This window comes from Myiozetetes cayanensis, unplaced genomic scaffold, assembly GCF_022539395.1.
Source record: "Myiozetetes cayanensis isolate MyiCay16 unplaced genomic scaffold, myiCay2020 scf4, whole genome shotgun sequence".
Lineage (NCBI taxonomy): Eukaryota > Metazoa > Chordata > Aves > Passeriformes > Tyrannidae > Myiozetetes > Myiozetetes cayanensis.
The window spans coordinates 72,150,790-72,172,383 of record NW_026087631.1 but is presented as its reverse complement, the minus strand read 5'-3'; the positions used below and the strand labels follow the sequence as shown (position 1 = coordinate 72,172,383).

Below are 21,594 nucleotides of genomic sequence, written 5' to 3'. Positions count from 1 at the left end.
GGGGCCATCAGCCAGCTGCTCTTCCCCCAGAAAGCACCATCCCCGTGGGCATTGATGACCTGTCCTGTACCCACCGCTCACTGGGCACCCACCTGAAACCAGAGCAAGTCTTGCTTTGCTTGGAAGGGCTTGAAATGACTTTAAACCAGAATAAATCACTTTACTGTTCTTTTTTCCTTTCAGGTGCTGGAGTTGCCTCTCTGGATGTGTGCTGAGCTCTGGCTGCAGGGACTGTCAGGCCTGGGTGGGGGTGAGTTCATGTTCTTCTCACTGGGAAAGTGGAAATAGTGATTAATGATATGTAATTAATGATATAGTCATTAATGATATAATGAAATGTTTTCTGAAACCTGTCCTCTTCTTTCTGCCTTTTGCTGATAGATCTTCTCCTTCTGCCTTTGAATTTACAGCCTCCTTGCAGCTCCCAGCTGGCAAAACACGGGAATACATGGCCGGGACAGAGGTGACATTTGTAGCTGAAAACTTGGGGTAATTTCTAGGGGATACAGCAACTGTTCAGGTAGGAAAGTGTGTTTAACCCCATCAGCCCAAGTTGTGTTTGCACCAGCTGGGGCCAGAGGTGCAAGGCAATCCAAAGCAAGCCCTACTTGGCCTTTAAATCCCAGGGTAAGTTCTCCAAGCTACTCCTTGAGGACTAAAGATACATAAAGTCGAACCAAGAACACTAAGAAGATTCCTGTGAATCCCAGTATTGCTGTCCTAGAATTCTGAACAGGTTTTGAAGCTGTTGATGGCAATAGTGGCTTTCTTCCTTTGGATGAGTCCCGCGGTAGGATTTGGGGTTTCTTTGGGTTTTGACTCCCTCCCAGTGGCCCTGACACCAATCAGGAGCTGGCAGGACAAACAGACTGAGAGCTCCTGGCAGGCACAGGGAGTTTCCCCCAGAGTGGCTCCAAGTGCTACCCACCAGCCTGGCCAGGTGGGATCTGCTTTGGCTCCCAGCTTGTGCCAAAGCCAGAAGGTGTTCTGTGGACTGGAATGAGGATCCAGTAGCTTCATCTTCCGGAGATTCCCTGGGCACCTGATCCACTTTGCCCTGTGTCCTGCTCTCAGTTCCTGCCCAGGCAGAGCCAGCCCTGCCAAGGGCACGAGCACTTCCACCCTGGATGGGGAATGGGGGACGGGCTGCTGTAGAATTCACCTAGAAAGTCAAACGGGGATTGTTGGAGGATCTGGCTCCTTAGGGAACCTGCTGGGAGTAGAGAAGCACAAGCCCAAATCTCCAGCTGTGTGGGTGGAGCCGTGGAACGTAAACCAGCACAAAGCGATACCCCAAAATGAGCTGTGGGAGAGCAGGGCCAAATGAGGGTCACTGTCACTGTGGAAAGGCAAAAGGAATTGGTTGGGACTTGGATTGTCCCCTTGGGAGGTGCTGGTTGCTGGGATTTGGAGAATGCTCTGCCTTAGACTGCCGAGATCTCTCAGTGCAGCTTCGCCGACCCAGCAGCACAAAGACTGTTCTCTGCGTGGGGCCAGGGTTTGGGTTCCAGGATCAGCTTTGCAGATTGAATTCTACCTACAGCCCCCAGTTCCATGTGGAATTCCTGCTGGAATAACCTCCCAGTGCCTCACAGAGCCCGGATCTTTCCCTGCAGAGCTGCTGCTTTAATGCCAGGTTTACCAGGAAGCAGCCATGGGTCCAGGTGTGCTCAGCGGGATCAGGACAAGGACAGGTTGATATTGTACAGAATTTGCTGTTTATAACCCTCCTCCCCCAGCCCCTCTGGGGTCCCTGGGGGGCACTGGAGCGAGTTCCCTGGAATGGAGCCGATTCTCCCCTCGGGTCAGGCTCCAGGGGGGTGTGTTCCACCAGGAGAAGGTGGTGGCCAGACGCGCTCCTGGCACGGGCTGAGGCAGCCCCTGAGCCCAGGCGAGGACGTCTCTCGGTGCCGGAAGCCACTGTCACTTCAAAGCCTCAGGAGCGGCCCCTGCAAGTTCTTTTCCCCAAGGGAAGGGTTGCACGTCCCTGCCTTCAGGGCACCGCAGGTCTGACCCACCTGTTCAAGCTGTCCGTGGGTTCTGCAGTTCCACTTGGGTCCCCAAAAAACTCTGAATTAGAAGCGTTTGGGTTGGAAAGGACCTCTGAGATCATCAAGTCCAACCTCTGATCCACTACCACTGTCAATTTCGTCCAACCCAAACTGTATCCAACCGTACCCTTTTATTTTCAGGCATCTCTGAGGGCTCTTGCTTGGGATACTGTAGTGGCAGTGAGGGAAGATTCCTCTGGTTTTAACACTGCTGCTGGCCTCAGGCTGGCGGGGCAGGGATTTGGAGTGGGTGGGACACAACTGGGGGGTGCATGGGAGCTCTGGGGGCTCGGCACTGGGAATCGCTGTCTGTGCTGTTCCACAAACACGATGTGCCAACATTCCCAAGTGCCAGCAGCATCAGCATAAAAGAGGAGATCTGTTTTCCAGGAATGACATTGCTGGCACTGGGAAAGGGTTTGGGGTGCTTCGGGCAGCATCAGTGTCGTGCTTAATGTTGAACTAGGGGAAAGTCTGTCCATACTGCGGGTGCTGTCCTGGTCCCAGCCCAGAGGGGTTGTGGTTCCCAGCTGCTCCCCGTGTCCCTGCTGAACCAGCATCCCTGAGGCACAACAGGCGCCGAGGACACTTCTGAAGGAAGGTTTTTCTCTCTGTGGGAAGTGGGGATTTCAAGGAGCGAGAGATGTTTCTTTCCAGCGTGATTCACCTCCAGACCTCTTCGAGCACGGCACATGCAACTGCAAGGATTAATTTGTTCCCATCCCCACCTGGACACAGCCCAGCTGGCTGTGCTCCCTCAGGCCTGTTTGTGCAGAGGAGGGACAGCTGCAGAGATTTAAGAAAAGTGGATTTCCTGACAGTATTTCTCTGCAGTCTTTCCCTCCTTTGACTCACAAGGCAGTGTCTCCTGTAGCTGTTTCCGTCATAGGCAGGACCTGCCTCATCTGGAAATAAAGATTAACTATTTTAAGTGGGTTTTTAAAAACAGAGGGTTTGCCAGTGGAGGGGGCGAGTTGCAGAGAAACGGGGGGAGAAGAAAGAGAGCATCAGGTGTTTGATGAGCTGCACCTTCTGGACTGCAGGGAAAAGTCACTGCTGGCAATTCCAGAGGTTCCAAAAGTGGGAAGAGGATGCTGAACGCAGAGCAGGGACCGGGCTATGCCTGACCCGCGGCACGGTCAGTGCCGGCTCCGGGGCCGGCTGTGCTCCCGGGGCTGCCCGAGCGCAGACACAGGGACAGACGGGCAGCTCCGATCGGGCTCCCGAACGCGGAGCTCGGCCCCTCCTGCCCCCCCATCCCCGGGGCACCGGCCAGACCCGCCCCGCCGGAGCCGCCGGCCGGACCCGCCCCGCCGGAGCCGCCGGCCGGCCCCGCCCCGCCGGAGCCGCCGGCCGGACCCGCCCCGGGACCGGCGCAGGGGGGACGGGCGCGTGCGCGGGACACAGGTGCGCGAGTCGGCAGGGCGCGTGCGCGGGGCACAGGTGCGAGGGGCGGGCCCGAGGTGATTTAAACTCCCTTGAGGCGCCGCGGGCGCCATTTTGCAGCTCTGAGCCGAGGCGGCGGCTGCGGCTGCTCCGGGCTCCCCGAGCGGGGCCCAGGTAGGCGCGGCGGCCTCGGCCACCCACCTCTACCCCTCTGCACCTCTCCTTCCTCCCGTCCTTCCCCCGTACCTCCCTCTTCCCGCCACCTCTTTTCTCAGAGCCGGTCTCCCCCCTCCTTCTTCTCTCCTTCCTCCGCCCCTCCTGCTCCCCCTGTCCTGGCTCTCTCTCCCTTCTGTCCTGCACACCCCAACGCCCCCCGTACCCCTCCTCCTTTCTCTAACCCGGCTTCCCTCTCCCCACTCTGCACCCCGACCCTCGTAACTCGCTCCGTCCCTGTCCCCCCGGCCCACCCTCCTTCCTCCCCTCCTGCCTGCCCTGTCCTTTCCCCACTGCCCAACCCCAATCCCCCACCATTCCCTCTCTATTCCCCCTGAATTTCCCCTTTATTTCCTCTCAATTCCCCATCTATTCCCCCACCATTCCCTCTCTATTCCCCTGAATTTCCCCTTTATTTCCTCTCAATTCCCCATCTATTCCCCCACCATTCCCTCTCTATTCCCCCTGAATTTCCCCTTTATTTCCTCTCAATTCCCCATCTATTCCCCCTCCATTCCCTCTCAATTCCCTCTGTCTCCCATCTGTTCCCTCTCCATTCCCCCTCTATTCCTTTTCAATTTCCCCTTTATTTCTTCTCAATTCCCTCTCTATTCCCTCTCAATTCTCCATCTATTCCCTGTTTCCCCTGTATTCCCCCTCAATTCCCTTTCCATTCCCCCTCTCTTTCCCGTCTGTTCCCTCTCTCTATTCCTCCTGAATTTACCCTTTATTTCCTCTCCATTCCCCCTCCATTCCCTCTGTTTCCCACCTGTTCCCTCTCTATTCCCCTCTATGTCCACTCTATTCCCCCTCCATTCCCCTTCTATTTCCCGTCTGTTCTCTCTCTATACCCCCTGATTTTCCCCTCTATTCCCTCTCAATTCCCCCTCTATTTCCCGTCTATTCCCTCTCTATTTCTCCTGAATTTCCCCTTTATTTCCTCTCAATTCCCTATCTATTCCCTCTCAGTTCCCCCTCCATTCCCTCTCAATTCCCTCTGTTTCCCATCTGTTCCCTCTCCATTCCCCCTCCATTTCTTCTCAATTCCCCCTCTATTTCCCATCTGTTCTCTTTCTATTCCCCCTGATTTTCCCCTTTATTTCCTCTTAATTCCCTATCTCTTCCCCCCTATTTCCCCTCTATTCCCCCTCCATTCCCCCTCTCTTTCCCCTCCATTCCTCCTTTGTTTCCCCTCTGTTCCCCCTCTATTCTCCCTCCATTCCCTCTCAATTCCCCCTCTATTTCCTGTCTATTCCCACTCTATTCCCCCTGATTTTCCCTTTTATTTCCTCTCAATTCCGTATCTATTCCCCCTCTATTCCCCTTCTCAGTTTCCCTCCGTGTCCCCTCAGTTCCCTTTATTTCCCCTCTATTCTCTATTTCCCCTCGATTCCCCTCTCTCCTTTCTCCGTCTGCCCTCGCTGTCGCCCCCTGATCCCCCTCCGTTCCTCCTTCCCTGCCCTCCTCTGTGCCCCCTCCTCGTCCCCCTGTCCCCCGTGCCCGTGTCCCCGCAGCCGCGGGCTTGGGGGCGCCGCTTTAATAAAGCCGCGATGGCCGGACCCGGCGCCCCCCCTGGATCCCCCACACGGGGCCGGGCCCGCTCGGCGGGTCCCCCCCTGCAGTTCCCAAGCACCGCCCGACACGGCCGGGGCTCCGGCCCGTCCCGACATCACACTTGGGGCTCCGCGGGCGGGCGCGGGGGGCGAATCCTGCGGGATCGGGATCGGGATCGGGAACAGACGCTGTTTGGGCTCTGTTCCCGGCACCGAACCCAGGGGCCGTCTTTGGGGCGGGGGGAGGCGGGCGGGCAGGGGATGAGGGTCCCTCCGAGGAGGGGCCTGAGGAGGGAGGAGGGCGGGGACCCTCCGGAGGAGGTCCCGGGTGGAGGGAGGAGGAGGAACTCCTCCTCTGCTCCTCCCCTCCTGGGACTCCCTCCTCGGGGCGGTCGGGGCAGGGCCCCTCCGGAGGACGGGGTCCTGGGGAGGGGTCAGGAGGCCCTCCCGGGAGGGGGTCCTTCTCCCCCGGACGGGGTCCCGCCTGACCCCTCCACCCGGGACCCCCGTCCCCCGGAGGGGGCCCCGCCGGGGAGTCGAAGGGGGGAGCCCCGTGCTGTGGGTTCTGACGTGACCCAGTGGCAAATAACGATTCCATTCATTTGTTTAATAAATTTGATTTATTGGTTTATAGCTGTGTATTGTCCTTTATTTCATATACTCGATATATTATTAGATTAAAAAATTTATTACGTTGGGGTACATATATTCGTATCCATAATAGCATATACACATAATATACACATTGTATATAACGTATATAATCTATACATTAATTGATGTATACATTAATTTATATATACATTATCAATAACGTATATAGTCTATACATTATCCATAACGTATATAATCTATACATTAATTTTTATATACGTTATCAATAACGTATATAGTCTATACATTATCCATAACGTATAAAGTCTATACATGAATTTGTATATACATTATCAATAACGTATGTATTCTATACATTAATTGATGTATACATTAATTTATATATACATTATCAATAACGTATGTATTCTATACATTATCCATAACGTATACATTCTATACATTAACGTATATATTCTATACATTATCTATAACGTATACATTCTATACATTAACGTATACATTCTATACATTATATATACTGTATATGTGCACCTCTCATACGTTTGCATAACATACATAAAAACCATGGATTTTTTTTTTGGGATTGTGGGGGTGTTCAGCATATAATTCTATAGAATCAAATTTATAATTCATATGTCACATCATCTATATTGCATTTATACACACGCATACAATGTGCTCATATATCATGGTGTGTTTGGTTTTCATATAACATTAAACCTTTACATTTGTACATGATCATGTAGGTACCTTATTTTTCTGTGGGTTTTTTTTTTTTTATTGTGAAAATTTTATACTTATATACGAGAACCGCTTGGAGTCCTACCCCCTTCTTCCTTCCCCCTCAATTCACCAAAAACGAACTACGTGACAATTTCTATGGGAACTTGGAACTTATATATAGGAACTTACATAGGGAAACTTTTGAGTTACTTATATATAGAAACTTCCAACTTATTTATGGGAACTTTTATATACGTGGGCATTAGGGATCTGGGAACTCAGAGCTTGGAACTTATATAGAGGAACTTTGAACTTATATAGCAAAACTTTTAGAGAGTAGGACTTATATATACACCTCTAAAACAAGAGCACATACATATATATATATATATATATGTGGCCCCTCCCTCCTCCCTCCCCCTCCCTCTTCCCCCTTCCCCTCTGTACCTCCCCTATCCTCCCCTATCCCTCCCCACCCCTCCTCCTCCCCCACCCCCATTTAGGATCTACTAACCGTGGGTACTCCCCCCTACCTCCCCCTCAAACCTCCCCCTTCCCCCTCCACACCCCCCTTCCCCCTCCAAACCCCCACTGCCTTCCCTCACGTCCCCTGGTCCTCCTCCTCCTTCCCCGGCCCCCCTACCTCCCTCCTACCCCTCCTCCCTATCCCCCTCCTTCCCCTGTCCTCCCTCGGGCCCCTTTGGCCCCCTCGGCTCCCCCACTCCACTCCTCTCCCTTCTCCGGGCCCTCCTTCCCCCTCTTGGCTCCCCTTGGCCTCCTCCTCCTTGGCCTGCCCTGTTCTGCTCCACCTGGGCCGGCCCTGCCTCTGCTCACCTGGGCCGGCCCCTGCCCTGCTCTGCGTGCCCTCAAAACCGGCCGAGCCGCGCCCGCCCCCCCCTTGGGGAACCAGCTCATCCCAGGGGACGCTCCCAGCGCTGCGCCGAGCCCCGGACCCGGAGCCCAGCACGCCGAGCGGGGCCGGCACCGGAGGACGGTGGGCGGCAATGGAGCTCGGCCGCGGGACCACGATCGGAGGACCGAGGTGAGCCCGGGGCCGGGACAGGGCTCGGCATCAGGCCGGGCACCGGGACCGGCCCCGGGAGTGCCGCCGGGCTCGCTCCCGGTGCCGCGGGCAGGAGCAGCCGCTCCGGGCCGGGCACCGGGACCGAGCCCGGCGGGGCCGCTCGGGCCGGGGCTTGGCCGGGGGAGAGCGGCGGTGCTTACCTCCTGCAGACGCTGAGCCGGGGCCGGCACCGGAGGACGGCGGGCGGCAATGGAGCTCGGCCGCGGGACGGGCACCGGGACCAGGACCGCGACCGGAGGACCGAGGTGAGCCCGGGGCCGGGACGGAGCTCGGTATCAGGCCGGGCACCGGGACCGGCCCCGGGAGCGCTGCCGGGCTCGGCCCGGGAGCGCCGCTTCTGCCCCGGTGCTGCCGGCGGGAGCAGCCGCTCTGGGCCGGGCACCGGGACCGCTCGGGCTGGGGAGAGCGGCGGTGCTTACCTCCTGCAGACGCTGAGCCGGTACCGGAGAACGGCGGGCGGCGATGGAGCTCGGACGGGCACCGGGACCGCGACTGGAGGACCGAGGTGAGCCCGGGGCCGGGACGGAGCTCGGTATCAGGCCGGGCACCGGGACCGGCCCCGGGAGCGCCGCTTCTGCCCCGGTACTGCGGGCGGGAGCAGGCGCTCCGGGCCGGGCACCGAGACCGAGCCTGGTGGAGCCGCTCGGGCTGGGGAGAGCGGTGGTGCTTACCTCCTGCAGACGCTGAGCCGGGGCCGGCACCGGCGGGTGGCGATGGAGCTCGGCCGCGGGACGCGCACCGGGACCAGGACCGCGACCAGAGGACCGAGGTGAGCCCAGGGCCGGGACGGGGCTCGGTATCAGGCCGGGCACCGGGACCGGCCCTGGGAGCGCCGCCGGGCTCGGTACCGCGGGCGGCGCAGCTGCCCCGGTGCCGCCGGCAGCTGAGACCGAGCCCGGTGGGGCCGCTCGGGCTGGGGAGAGTAGCGGTGCTTACCTCCTGCAGACGCTGAGCCGGGGTCGGCACTGGAGGACGGCGGGCGGCGATGGAGCTCGGACGGGCACCGGGACCGCGACTGGAGGACCGAGGTGAGCCCGGGGCCGGGACGGAGCTCGGTATCAGGCCGGGCACCGGGAACGGCCCCGGGAGCGCCGCTTCTGCCCCGGTACCGCGGGCGGGAGCAGCCGCTCCGGGCCCGGCACCGAGACCGAGCCCGGTGGGGCTCCTCGAGGTTGGGGAGAGTGGCGGTGCTTACCTCCTGCAGACGCTGAGCCGGTACCGGAGAACGGCGGGCGGCGATGGAGCTCGGACGGGCGCCGGGACCGCGACCGGAGGACCGAACCCGGGACCGGACTCGGTATCAGGCTGGGCACCGGGACCGGCCCCGGGAGCGCCGCCGGGCTTGGCCCGGCTCGGCTTCGCCGCCTCTGCCCCGGCGCCGCGGGCGGGAGCCGCTCCGGGCCAGCCCCGGGACACCCCCCGAACCCGCCGGGCTCGCAGCCCCGCCGCTCAGACACCCCCGACACCACCGCACCCCTCCCCGGGGACGACATCGCCCGCCCGCCCCTTTCCCGGGGCCGCAGCCCCGGGGGGTTCTCGCCCGCAGTGCCCCCCGCAACGGGGGGGTCTGGGGCCCGCCGGGGCTCCGGGCACGGTCCCGCGCCGGCCGCGGGGAGCCGGGGCTGTGCCGGGGCAGGGAAGAACGGTGGCGGCCCTTTCCTCGTTCTTCCCGTGCTCCGGGATCCCGAGTGGAGCTGCCTAGCTGTCCGCGTGTCCCTGTGTCTGTCCACAGGCAGCCCCGGGAGCTGGCGCTGACTGTGCCGCGGCTCGGGCACGGGCTGGTCCCGGCCCTGCCTTCGGAACAGCTACAGGAAGAAAAAACAGAAAACCTCCTACCTGGCCGCTGCCGCGCCGTTCCCAGGGACAAAGGAGCCAAGCGAGTCCGGAGCGTTCCCTCGCTCCGAAGCACCGGCGTTTGGCCGAGGGTCGCCATCCGGTCCCGTCTGCAGGGGGGCGTCTCCTCCAGGTGAGCGTTTGGAACCCAAAATGCCGGGGGGGCTCAGGTCGGGGCCGCTTTTCGGGTCCGCAGCTGCACGGAGCCCTCGGCGGCTCCTGCTTCCTGCCAGGAATGTTCCCGGGGCTCCCTGTGCCGTCCCAGCCGGGCAGGAACGCGTGGCCGGACGAGGAATGGAGTAACAGGCAGCGACACAGCCCTCCTTGCGCTTTTTCTTTCCAGGGCACGATGAGCCGTGTCCAGCACTGCCCTGCCGGGGCTCACGGCGCTCCGGATCGTCCAGAGCTGGGGAATCCCACCCGCAGCCGCGGGACTCCCGCTCAGCTCGGGGCAGCAGGGATGGAGCAGCTCCGGGCCAGCACTTCCAGCGGGCACGAGATGGATTTGTCTCTTAGGCAAGGCTCGTCTGCAAAACACACAGCCCGGGGCTGGGAACCCTGGACACACCCCGGCCACAGCACAAAAGGACCTAAAGAACAGCAGCTGGCACTCGGAATTGTCAGCAGGGTGTGGCTGCAGAGCAGCAAAGACAGCGATTCCCAGTGCCGAGCTCCCACACAACCCCCAGCTGTGTCCCACACACCCCAAAATCCCTGCCCAGCCAGCAGCAGGGTTAAACAAAGGGAAATCTTCCCTCACTGCCACCACAGCCCAAGCCTGAGCCCTCAGAAATGCCTGAAAATAAAAGGGGATGGTTGGGGGCAATTTCGAGTTCTTTGGGGAGCAAACTGGAACTTTAGAGGGCCGTTCTCCACCCCACAGACCACCTGAAGCTGCTCTCAAACCTTTCTCTGCCTGTCCTCCACCCAGTGCCTCATCTTGACCTCAACAGGTTCCTTCTCTTGCCAGAAAATGACCTGTAATTGTCTGTGCCTGTGACCACTCGTTACCTCAGATCATCTCCATGTGTTCATTCACTGCCCTGAAGAAAATAAACCTCCTTTTGGAACCCCAAAATTTCCCTCTCTGCCCACTCCTGATTACCTCTTTTTGTACCCAAAATAGTCACTCTGTCCCCTAGAGATTCCCTCCTGTTTAACCCCCAAAGGCTTCCCTACTTGCACACTACTCATTACCTCTTTCTGACCCCCAAAGAATCATTCTCTGCCCTGCAGATTTACCCGAGTTTGACTCTCCAAACTTTCTTTGCTTTTTCCCTCCTGACTGCCTCAGTTTATCCCAAAATGTTCCCTCTCTACTGCACGTTGCCACAGGTTCTACCCCCAATATTGTCCTTCCCTCTCCACATCTCATCACCTCGTTTAAACATGGACATGTCCCTGCACTGCCCTACAAAGTACCTCAACTTTACTCTCTAAACTTTCCCTACCTGCCCACCACTGATTATCTCAGCTGACCTCAGGATGTTCCTTTCTTTGCCCTGCAAATAAAACTTTTTTCTAAATCCCCAAAATTTAAACTCTAAATGTTGATTCTCTGCCCTGGATGTTCCCTCAACTTTTACTCCCAAATTCTTCCCTCCCTGCCCACCCCTGACTGTCTCACTGGACCTCAAAATGCTCCTTCTCTCTCCTAGGAGACATTCACATTTACCCTCACACTTTTCCTGCCTGCAAACTACTTATTATCTCCTTTTTACCTCCAAATATTCCTCCTCTGCCACAGAGATCACCTCAAACTGTTCCCCCCAAACCTCTTACTTGTCCACTGCTGCTGACCCCAGTTTACCCCACGATGGACATTCTCTCTGCTCCATCTCACATTCTACAAACAAAATCCTTCCCTCCCTGCCCACCACTGACTGCCTCAGTTTACCTCTAAATGCTCCTTCTGCCCTCTGCACATGACAGCAAGTTGTACCCCCAACCTTTGCCTTCCTCTACATTACCCATCACCTCTTTGGGATGCCCCAAATTTACATTCAGAAATCATTTCTGCATCTAATTAATCACTATTTCCACTTTCCCAGTGAGAAGAACATGAACTCACCCCCACCCAGGCCTGACAGTCCCTGCAGCCAGAGCTCAGCACACATCCAGAGAGGCAACTCCAGCACCTGAAAGGAAGAAAGAGCAACAAAGGGGTTTGTTTTGGTTTAGTCATTTCAAGCCCTTCCAAGCAAAACAAGACTTGCTGTCATGGGTTTACTCTGCGCCAGATTTCTTCTACCCCCTGCACAGCTGCTGTAGGTTGAGAGGTTGATGCAGACAAAAGAGGGATGATAATATTAGGATTTCTTACTAGTGAGCTAAAAACTAAAGAACTGTATCTTTATTATCAATAATAACCAGCCATAAGTGCTGTGTATTTACAGCAAACCCCTCCCTGCTTGTCTCAGTCCAGGAGGAGGAGCAGTCTCTGTTCCATTTCTGGACCTCCAGGTCTTCTAAATAACAAATTCAGCTGCACCAGCATCACTCAGGAATCTTCACACACAGCAGGGGTTTGACTTCTCGGTCTCTTCCCTGCTCAAGGGAGAAGGAGAGAAAGAAAGGGGGAGAGAAGCAGTTCCCCTCCTCTTCAGGCTTCTCTTCTCTCTCTCCTGGCTGCCAGCTTGGACCTTGGAGGCCCCTCAATGGCCCCTGGGCCTGCTGGAGTGCCCACTCCTGATGGCCTCATCTGCCCCTCCCAGTGTTCACTCTGGACCCCGGACATGACCTCAAATATTTCCACCCTAAATGTCCCCACCGGCCCACCACTGATTATCTCAGCTGACTTCAGGATGTTCTATCTCTGCCCTGCAGATAAAACCTCCTTCTAAATCCCCAAAGGTTGAACTCAAAATGTTCCTTCTCTCCCCTCAGGTACATTCACGGTTAACCTCACACTTTCCTTGCCTGCAAACTACTTATTACCTCATTTTACCTCCAAATATTTGTCCTCTGCTACAGAGATTACCTCAAACTGTTCCCCCAAAACCTCTTCCCTGTCCACTGCTGATGACCCCAGTTTACCCCATGATGTGCATTCTCTCTGCTGCATCATCTCACATTCTACAAACAAAACCCTTCCCTCCCTGCCCACCACTGACTGCCTCAGTTTACCTCTAAATGCTCCTTCTGCCCTCTGCACATGACAGCAAGTTGTACCCCCAACCTTTGCCTTCCTCTACATTACCCATCACCTCTTTGGGATGCCCCAAATTTACATTCAGAAATCATTTCTGCATCTAATTAATCACCATTTCCACTTTCCCAGTGAGAAGAACATGAACTCACCGCCACCAAGGCCTGACAGTCCCTGCAGCCAGAGCTCAGCACACATCCAGAGAGGCAACTCCAGCACCTGAAAGGAAAAGAGAACAGTAAAGTGATTTATTCTGGTTTAAAGTCATTTCAAGCCCTTCCAAGCAAAGCAGGACTTGCTGTCATGGGTTTACTCTGCGCCAGATTTCTTCTACCCCCTGCACAGCTGCTGTAGGTTGAGAGGTTGATGCAGACAAAAGAGGGATGATAATATTAGGATTTCTTACTAGTGAGCTAAAAACTAAAGAACTGTATCTTTATTATCAATAATAACCAGCCATAAGTGCTGTGTATTTACAGCAAACCCCTCCCTGCTTGTCTCAGTCCAGGAGGAGGAGCAGTCTCTGTTCCATTTCTGGACCTCCAGGTCTTCTAAATAACAAATTCAGCTGCACCAGCATCACTCAGGAATCTTCACACACAGCAGGGGTTTGACTTCTCGGTCTCTTCCCTGCTCAAGGGAGAAGGAGAGAAAGAAAGGGGGAGAGAAGCAGTTCCCCTCCTCTTCAGGCTTCTCTTCTCTCTCTCCTGGCTGCCAGCTTGGACCTTGGAGGCCCCTCAATGGCCCCTGGGCCTGCTGGAGTGCCCACTCCTGATGGCCTCATCTGCCCCTCCCAGTGTTCACTCTGGACCCTGGACGTGACCTCAAATATTTCCACCCTAAATGTCCCCACCAGCCCACCACTGATTACCTCAGCTGAATTCAGGATGTTCTTTCTCTGCCCTGCAGATAAAACCTCCTTCTAAATCTCCAAAGGTTGAACTCAAAATGTTCCTTCTCTCCCCTCAGGTACATTCACGGTTAACCTCACACTTTTCCCTTTCTGCAAACTACTGATTACCTCATTTTTGTCTCCAAATATTCGTTCTCTGCCACAGAGATCACCTCAAACTGTTCCCCATGATGTGCATCCTCTCTGCTCCTCATCACCTCCCATTCTGCAAACAGAAAGAAGGGGACAGTTGTCAGAAAACATTTCTGCAATATCATTAATCACTATTTCCACTTTCCCAGTGAGAAGAACATGAACTCACCCCCACCCAGGCCTGACAGTCCCTGCAGCCAGAGCTCAGCACACATCCAGAGAGGCAACTCCAGCACCTGAAAGGAAAAGAGAACAATAAAGTGATTTATTCTGGTTTAAAGTCATTTCAAGCCCTTCCAAGCAAAGCAGGACTTGCTGTCATGGGTTTATTCTGGGCCAATTTTCTTTCACCCCCCACACAGCTGCTGTAGGTTGAGAGAAGGTTTGTGCAGACAAAAGAGATGTGATTGGGGAGAATAATATTAGGGTTTATTACTAGTGAGATAAAATCTAAAGAACTATACTTACAGCTATATATAACTATATACTTACTATAACCAGCCACAAGTGCTGTGTATTTACAGCAAACCCCTCCCTGCTTGTACCAGTCCAGGAGGAGGAGCAGTCTCTGTTCCATTTCTGGACCTCCAGGTCTTCTAAATAACAAATTCAGCTGAAAGGAAAAGAGAACAGTAAAGTGATTTATTCTGGTTTAAAGTCATTTCAAGCCCTTCCAAGCAAAGCAAGACTTGCTCTGGTTTCAGGTGGGTGCCCAGTGAGCGGTGGGTACAGGACAGGTCATCAATGCCCACGGGGATGGTGCTTTCTGGGGGAAGAGCAGCTGGCTGATGGCCCCATTCCGATTGCTGCCCAGGACTGATCTGTGCAGGACAAAGCCTCTGGCAGGAAGGGGGTTTGTTCCCTCTAATCGTATTTGTCCTGCAGATTTGCTCAAGTTGGACCCACCTGTCCCCTAGAGATTACATCCTCTTAAACCCCCAAATGCTTCCCTACCTGCCCACTAATAGCCTGTGGAATTGCTCCCTGAGCTGTTTCAAACCCTCACTGCTGCTCATTTCCCCTCACTCACAGTCCTGTCCTGCTACTTTATGTCACGGGGCAGGGATTTGTCTCAAAGGAGGACCTTGTCGCCAAAAGCCAAACAAACCAATCAACTGCGGGGCTTCCACCTCGATCTGGGGGGTGACCAAGTCTAAAGTCTCCTGCCTAGTCCTGGGCAATACTTCCTGATGACACAACACCACTGAGGGAACCGAGCCCTGCTCCCCACCAACCCGGGTCCCCGCTCCCCCGGAGGGGACCCTCATCCCCTGCCCGCCCCAAAGACGAGCCCAAACAGCGTCTGTTCCCGATCCCGGTCCCGATCCCGCAGGATTCGCCCCCCGCGCCCGCCCGCGGAGCCCCAAGTGTGATGTCGGGACGGGCCGGAGCCCCGGCCGTGTCGGGCGGTGCTTGGGAACTGCGGGGGGGGACCCGCCGAGCGGGCCCGGCCCCGTGTGGGGGATCCAGGGGGGGCGCCGGGTCCGGCCATCGCGGCTTTATTAAAGCGGCGCCCCCAAGCCCGCGGCTGCGGGGACACGGGCACGGGGGACAGGGGGACGAGGAGGGGGCACAGAGGAGGGCAGGGAAGGAGGAACGGAGGGGGATCAGGGGGCGACAGCGAGGGCAGACGGAGAAAGGAGAGAGGGGAATCGAGGGGAAATAGAGAATAGAGGGGAAATAAAGGGAACTGAGGGGACGCGGAGGGAAACTGAGAAGGGGAATAGAGGGGGAATGGAGGGGGATTGGGGTTGGACAGGAGGGGAGGAAGGAGGGTGGGCCGGGGGGACAGGGACGGAGCGGGTTACGGGGGTCGGGGTGCGGAGCGGGGCGAGGCAAGGGGAGAGGGAAAGGAGGAGAATCCGGGGGGGCTCGGGGTGTGCAGGACAGAAGGGAGAGGGCGGAGAGGGAGCCGGGGCAGGGGGAGCAGGAGGGGTGAGGGGAGCCGGGGAGCGCAGGGGGAGAGCGGCTCGGGGGAGAAGAAGGCACGGGAGGGAAGGAAGGAGAGGTGCGGAGGAGTCAAAGTGGGTGGCCGAGGCCGCGGCGCTTACCTGGACCCCATCGTGCGGACCCCCCCTCTGCTCACAGCTCCAAAATGGCGGCCGCGCCCCCTCAGGGGGGGTTTAAATCACCTCGGTCCCGCCCCTCACACCTGGGCTGGCCTCGCGCCCCGCCCCTCACACCTGGGCCGGCCTCGCGCCCTCGGCCCCGCCCCTCCCGCCTCGCTCCGCCCCCTGGGCGGGGCCGGCCGGTCCCACAGCCCCGGCTGGAATAACGGGATGGAAACCTCGGAGTCCAGCTGGAAAGAAACATCTCTCGCTCCTCCAAATCCCCGCTTCCCACAGAGAGAAAAACCTTCCTTCAGAAGTGTCCTCGGCGCCTGTTGTGCCTCGGGGATGCTGGTTCAGCAGGGACACGGGGAGCAGCTGGGAACCACAACCCCTCTGGGCTGGGACCAGGACAGCACCCGCAGTATGGACAGACTTTCCCCTAGTTCAACATTAAGCACGACACTGATGCTGCCCGAAGCACCCCAAACCCTTTCCCAGTGCCAGCAATGTCATTCCTGGAAAACAGATCTCCTCTTTGATGCTGATGCTGCTGGCACTTGGGAATGTTGGCACATCGTGTTTGTGGAACAGCACAGACAGCGATTCCCAGTGCCGAGCCCCCAGAGCTCCCAGTATCAACCTGTCCTTGTCCTGATCCCTGGAGCACACCTGGAACACACCTGGAACCTTGGCTGGTTCCTGGCAAACCTGGCATTAAACTGGCAGCTCTACATGGGAACATCTGGGAATATCAGGAGGCCTCTTCTGCCTCCTCGGATGGGGCTGCTGAGGGAGGAGGACGCAGGGAGTGCCCGGTGCTGACCCTTCCCAGGGCCCCACATGTGCCAGGAAAACTGTCCAGTGGTTCCCCTGGAATTACCTCAGCTCTTCCGTCCGAGATGCCACCCCTGTCCCCCCTACAGCACCTCACATTTTACCACAACGACAGCTGAGTCCCCTTTTCAGTGCTACAGGGTTGTCAGTGTTACAATTCCAACCTTCTCCTGAGAACAAGTTGTGAACAGCGGTGAAAGCAGCGCTGCCTCGGCTGTGATCAGCGTAAATGTCTCACCAAAAGTGCCATCTGCCCGGTGCTGGGCAGCCACCCGCCCGCAGGTGACGCTGCAGCAGCTCTTTAGCAGCGAACAGCTCTGTCTCCAGCTCCTTCCCACCCTGACACAGGGGAAAATCCCGCTCTATCCATACCAGTTCCTCTCCTTTCTCCGGCCTGCTGCACCAACAACCACCACAACCACCACACCGACCCACGGGTCCAGCTGGTCTTACCTTTTACCTAGCACAGCTTTATCCCTGCTCCTTAGACCCCTCCACCCTGTGCATCCAGCCCGGGGGATCTCGGGCCTCCCTCTCGTGCCTCTGCTCCGGAAAATTGGGAGAGCAACATCTACACCCTCACTCAAATCACACAGGGCCGAAATGCCCATTCCCTCTTCCCAGCCCCAAACTCTTGTGTGCCTCAGCGCCTCCACCACTGAAAATCTGAATTTCCAGCTTTTCTTTCATGCCAGGTCTCACTCTGCATAAACACACTACCATTTACACTCCCACGTCACACCAACACCACAAAGCCACCAAGGGTTGGTGACAGCCACTCCCTTTTCAAACACCTCCAGGACAAGGATCCCAACGATTCCTCCCCTTTTTGATTCAGGGCCTCATGCAGACTCAATTTACTCTTGCCCAAACGCATCTGCAGTTCTCACCCAACGTTTCCTGCCATTGACGTGACAGCCTCAAGTGCACTACGACGTAAACTCAGGACATATTCATTCCAAACATTCCCTGCTCTAATTCCATTATTTGACTCTTTGCTTTGCTGATATAGCATGGCTGGAAGTGACAGATGTTTCACCCAGCCTCTGGGATATTTCCAAAAACTCTGGGATCCCCAGGACAGGACAGAGCAGGCCGAGAAGGCTCAATTTTCCTTTTACAGACCTCTGTCACTGCTGGATTAGCCAAAGGACACGACCCCTCTGTGGAATCGGTTCTTAAACAAGAGGCAAACTTTGCCCCTTGCCCTGAAGTTAAAAGATAACGGGGATGGAGCCCAGGTCAGCGCTGGGCAAACAGCAGCGCACGCCGTGGGCTGATGGCTGGGCTGCACCTCGTGCAGAGCAGACCTGGCCTTTGAGGGGGTCCTTTACCCAGAACACAACCACAAAAGAAGCTCTGAGTGCTTCAAAGTGGGGCTAACACTGTGTGCAAGCCTGGGGGAACTGAGACTTTCACACCCACAGCTGCCAGCATCTCCCCCACCACCACCCCAGTGATTCCCTGCGCTCCAGTGCTTTGCTCCTACGAACAACAGCCCTCAAGAAAAGTGGGAAGTTTGAAACACAAAGCCTGCAGTGGATTCCTGTCTGATTATATTATAATAATAGAAATATAAATGGTGCCTACATGTTGTGTCAATGGCTGGTTACAGCACTCATCATTTCCCAGCTGTGGTTCAAAAAAGAAAAAAAAAAAAAAGAAAAAGAGAAAACAGAAGCACGCAGTCCAAATTATTAATTCCCCCTCCCTCCTTTTATAAAGGCCTTTGGTGTTTGATAGCGAGGCAGGAAACACCTCCCTGTCGCTTTCTTTCTGCCTTTGGTTTGCCACAGCAACGCTGGGCCACTCCTAAATAAAAACCTAAATAAAAAAAAAGTGGACTTCATGTTCCACTAGCACTCAGGAACGTTCCCCCGGCATTTAGGAACTGTGAAACACCCCCCATCTCGCGGCACCGACACGCGTGGCCCCGAGTGCCGCTCGCTGCCCTGGGCAGAACGAGAGGCCTGATTAATGTTTAACACGCCAGGTTCACGTCTGTCGAGGCATGTTCCACCCCACTGACACGTGTGTGCTGCCACCGGGCCAGCCTGTGCTCACAAACCCCCCACGAGCAGCTCCGTGGGTGCAGCCCCACCGGGGGTGCCCACCGGGAGCTGTGCCAGGGCACGGAGCGGTCCTGGATCACCCCCGGCACGGCCGGAGCTGGGGGAGGCTCCAGCTCCCAGCCAGTGCCCATCCCCAGTGCCCTGCTCGGGGAACAGCCCGTCCTGCCCGCAGTGCCAACCTCAGCCCCGCGGCCGGGCAGGGGCACAGCGATGCCCTGGGAGTGGGGCAAACACGGCTGGAGCCCGGAGGAAACTCCCCCGTGCCGGGGGGCACAGAGATTCACGGCTGTACACGTGGTGGTTGGTCTGTTTTACAAGCATAATAAACTTCTGAGGAGGAGAACCAGGAGTTTGACATTTCAGGTGAGTTCGGAATTTAATTTCCTACAAAATTAATCCTGCAGGCGTTAATTAAAACTCGGGGGTCTTCTGGGTGATTGGAGAAAGAATAATCTCTGAACCCCTGAGCGAGCCTCGAAAGTGAATCACGCTGAACTGACCACAAATTGCATCACTTAAACCTTCACTTGGACACCAAATTAACTAACTTTCTCTTGATTGGTATATGAACACAAGCCTATCTTCTGTTTAATAAAAATAAACATTAATTCACCCAGATTACTAAAACAAGAATCGCACCTGTCCAGTACAACAGCAAGAATTCCAAAAGGGTGGGAAGTGTTGTTTTATTTTGGTGCCTGTAGGAAGTTTTAGCTTCTAAAATAAAAGTGTCCCCAGAGAGCAGCGAGCTGATCCCAATGATTCAGCAGTATCTCCCAATAAATATCCATACATAGATATATAAAGCAGGCATTTGTTGCAAACCAAACCAAAGTTTCCTCCCTTTTCCCTCACTTCAAAAAAAAAAAGCCCTTTAAAAAAAGGTGACTTTTCAGGGGTGGATCTCTTTCTCCATCATTTAAAAGCAAACAAACAAAAAAACCCCAACCAAACATAAAAAAGGCCAAACCAAACCAAACCAAACAAAAAAACAACTAAAAAAACAGGGAAGAAAATTAGTTTCGACCAGCAAAGCAGTTCCTCTCTCCAACACTAACACAAACACCTCGAGACAGTGAGAAATGAAACACAGAAAAGGAATTCTCAAAACCCCTTTTCTCTGAACTGTGGAACTGGGAAGCCTGCTGAGGTTGTGGCCACAGATTCCAAGCCCTGGGCACCTGAACTGGCACGTGGTTCCACAGGCAGGGCATGGAACACCATAAAGGAGATTCTTTATTCTCCAATGCCAGCAAATCCACGCCCTGGAGCTTTGTGCAGGGCATTTTAGCCCTGCCAGGGCTGCAGGGCACAACAGCAACGAGGCCTTCCCCCAAATCTCCTGCCCAGGAGATTAATTTCCCTTTCTCTATTTCTAACCTGCCTTCAGGCAGCACGGAGATGGGGGCAGGCAGGGGGAAGTTTTCTGGCCATTTCTTGCTGATCCAGCACGTTACCCACAGACAATCACCTCATAAAGCTCACCAAATGTAACACATGCCAAGGGACGCCTCCTGTTTCAATTGCCAGCTACAGAAAGCTCAGTCAGCCCATTACAACCCAAAATTAGAAGTCCACTTACTTGTCAATGTAAAGTTTCTCTGGCCAAGTCCAGGAGAGCAGCTGCAGGAACTCCAGAACTGTTGCTAGCCAGTAAATTTCATATCCAGTGCAAGAGGGAAGCTTTTCCAGCTCAGCAGAGCCGGTTCTGGAGTCCTCACCCCACAGAAAGAACCACTTTAGACTGAAAAGAAATCGTTAGAAAAGTCCCTGAGTCACCCTCGCACCTGAGCTGAATTAACATCCAGTGGGATGAATGAACACCTGTGAAACTCACTCCTGTGTTTCTACAGCTCGTAGATTAACAATTCCCTTCCCAAATTTTGGTAAATGACGCTGAAGTTTTCAGTGCTAGGCCGGGGATTGCTGATGGCCCCTCCACCCTGAGCTCCAGACCGATGTTCCACCCATCTGTGTGTGGGTTCCTCGCAGCTGCAGCAGCCTCCCAGCTCCCTGAAGGGCTTCCACAAGTTTTAAGGTTTAAAGCTTTAAGGTCCTTTCCCAGGCGTGTCCCGAGGTGCAGGAATGAAGCCTGGCAGGGACAGGGACAGGGACAGGGACAGGGACAGGGACAGGGAGCGGTGCCACCCTCAGCCCTGGGCACGGACCACGAGGCTCCCCCAGCAGTGATCCCCTCAGCCCCAGGCACTGGGGACAGGCAGAATTCAGGCCACTAAACCCTCCTCAGGTTGTGAGATGAGGATTTAAAGGAGTTTTTTAATTGCAAACACGAGAGCTGAATGAAGTCGCACCCGAGCCCTGTACGATGGTTCAGCTCAGGGGGCACTGATGGAGCCTGGGGTGCCCCCTCAAACCCACCCCAGGGCATCCCCCAGCCGTGTCTGCACTGCTAAACACAAGTTTCACCTGTCCAAACTGCCCAAATTCTGCCCACTGTCAGCCAGAGCTCGCTCCTCGGCCCCCAGATCCACCCCCAGCCCGGATTGTCCCCGTGGGACGTGGCGGGGGGTGACGGTTACGGGAAATGGCAGCACTGATGAAACGAGCTCGGCGATTGGGAAACTTCAAATCGATATACCCTGCAGAAATCACAAGAGATCACGGCTCCCAGGTTAAAGCCCTTTGCTCCCCTTTCTGCTGCTCTGAGTTAATCTTTGTCCATCCAGCAGCTGGAGTGAGCAGCCCAGATAATCTTTAACCGCTGGCCATCGGCCGGCGAGGGTCACAGCACTTCCCTGCAGGCAGCAGAGCTGGCCCAGCACTCACAGCCCTCCCCCCTGCCCAGGAGATCGTGGTGCAGCACCGGCAAAGGTGCCCCAGAAACCTGGGGTAAATTGCTGAACAGCAGCTCCTTCCACCCTGAGTTCCTGTGGCAAAAGTCAGTCATCCCCTCAAAAGTCATCCCCTCAAAAGTCATCCCCTCAAAAGTCATCCCAGAGCCACCGATGTCACCAAAGCAGAG

The 21,594-nt window shown here is 55.8% G+C and overlaps 1 protein-coding gene and 1 long non-coding RNA gene across 7 annotated transcripts; one reads left to right on the top strand and one right to left on the bottom strand.

Annotated features, from left to right (window-relative positions):
• The first annotated feature begins 7,648 nt into the window (after positions 1–7,648).
• LOC126647327 (serine/arginine repetitive matrix protein 1-like) lies at positions 7,649–9,854 on the top strand. Of its 3 annotated transcripts, XM_050329468.1 has the most exons (4): positions 7,649–7,873; positions 8,057–8,133; positions 8,833–9,594; positions 9,805–9,854. In XM_050329468.1, the coding sequence occupies exons 3-4, from the start codon at positions 8,867–8,869 to the stop codon at positions 9,812–9,814; spliced, it is 738 nt and encodes a 245-aa protein (XP_050185425.1). In that variant the 5' UTR covers positions 7,649–7,873; positions 8,057–8,133; positions 8,833–8,866; the 3' UTR covers positions 9,815–9,854. The 3 variants fall into 3 exon arrangements, 2 of the variants coding, with proteins under 2 accessions (XP_050185425.1, XP_050185426.1); XM_050329469.1 differs by lacking the exon at positions 8,057–8,133 and having other exon boundaries at positions 9,361–9,594; XR_007630564.1 differs by lacking the exons at positions 8,833–9,594; positions 9,805–9,854 and adding exons at positions 8,309–8,397; positions 8,574–8,624 and having other exon boundaries at positions 7,822–8,133.
• Positions 9,841–21,269, bottom strand: LOC126647328 (uncharacterized). 4 transcript variants are annotated; one of them, XR_007630566.1, is made up of 7 exons: positions 20,449–21,269; positions 20,194–20,355; positions 14,147–14,267; positions 13,824–13,890; positions 13,631–13,727; positions 12,762–13,239; positions 9,841–9,988 (listed from the first exon to the last, which is right to left on the bottom strand). It is a non-coding gene; the product is annotated as an uncharacterized LOC126647328 (long non-coding RNA). The 4 variants fall into 4 exon arrangements; XR_007630568.1 differs by adding an exon at positions 11,533–11,599 and having other exon boundaries at positions 9,870–9,988; positions 12,829–13,239; positions 20,194–21,269; XR_007630565.1 differs by having other exon boundaries at positions 20,194–21,269.
• Between the last annotated feature and the right edge of the window lie 325 nt (positions 21,270–21,594).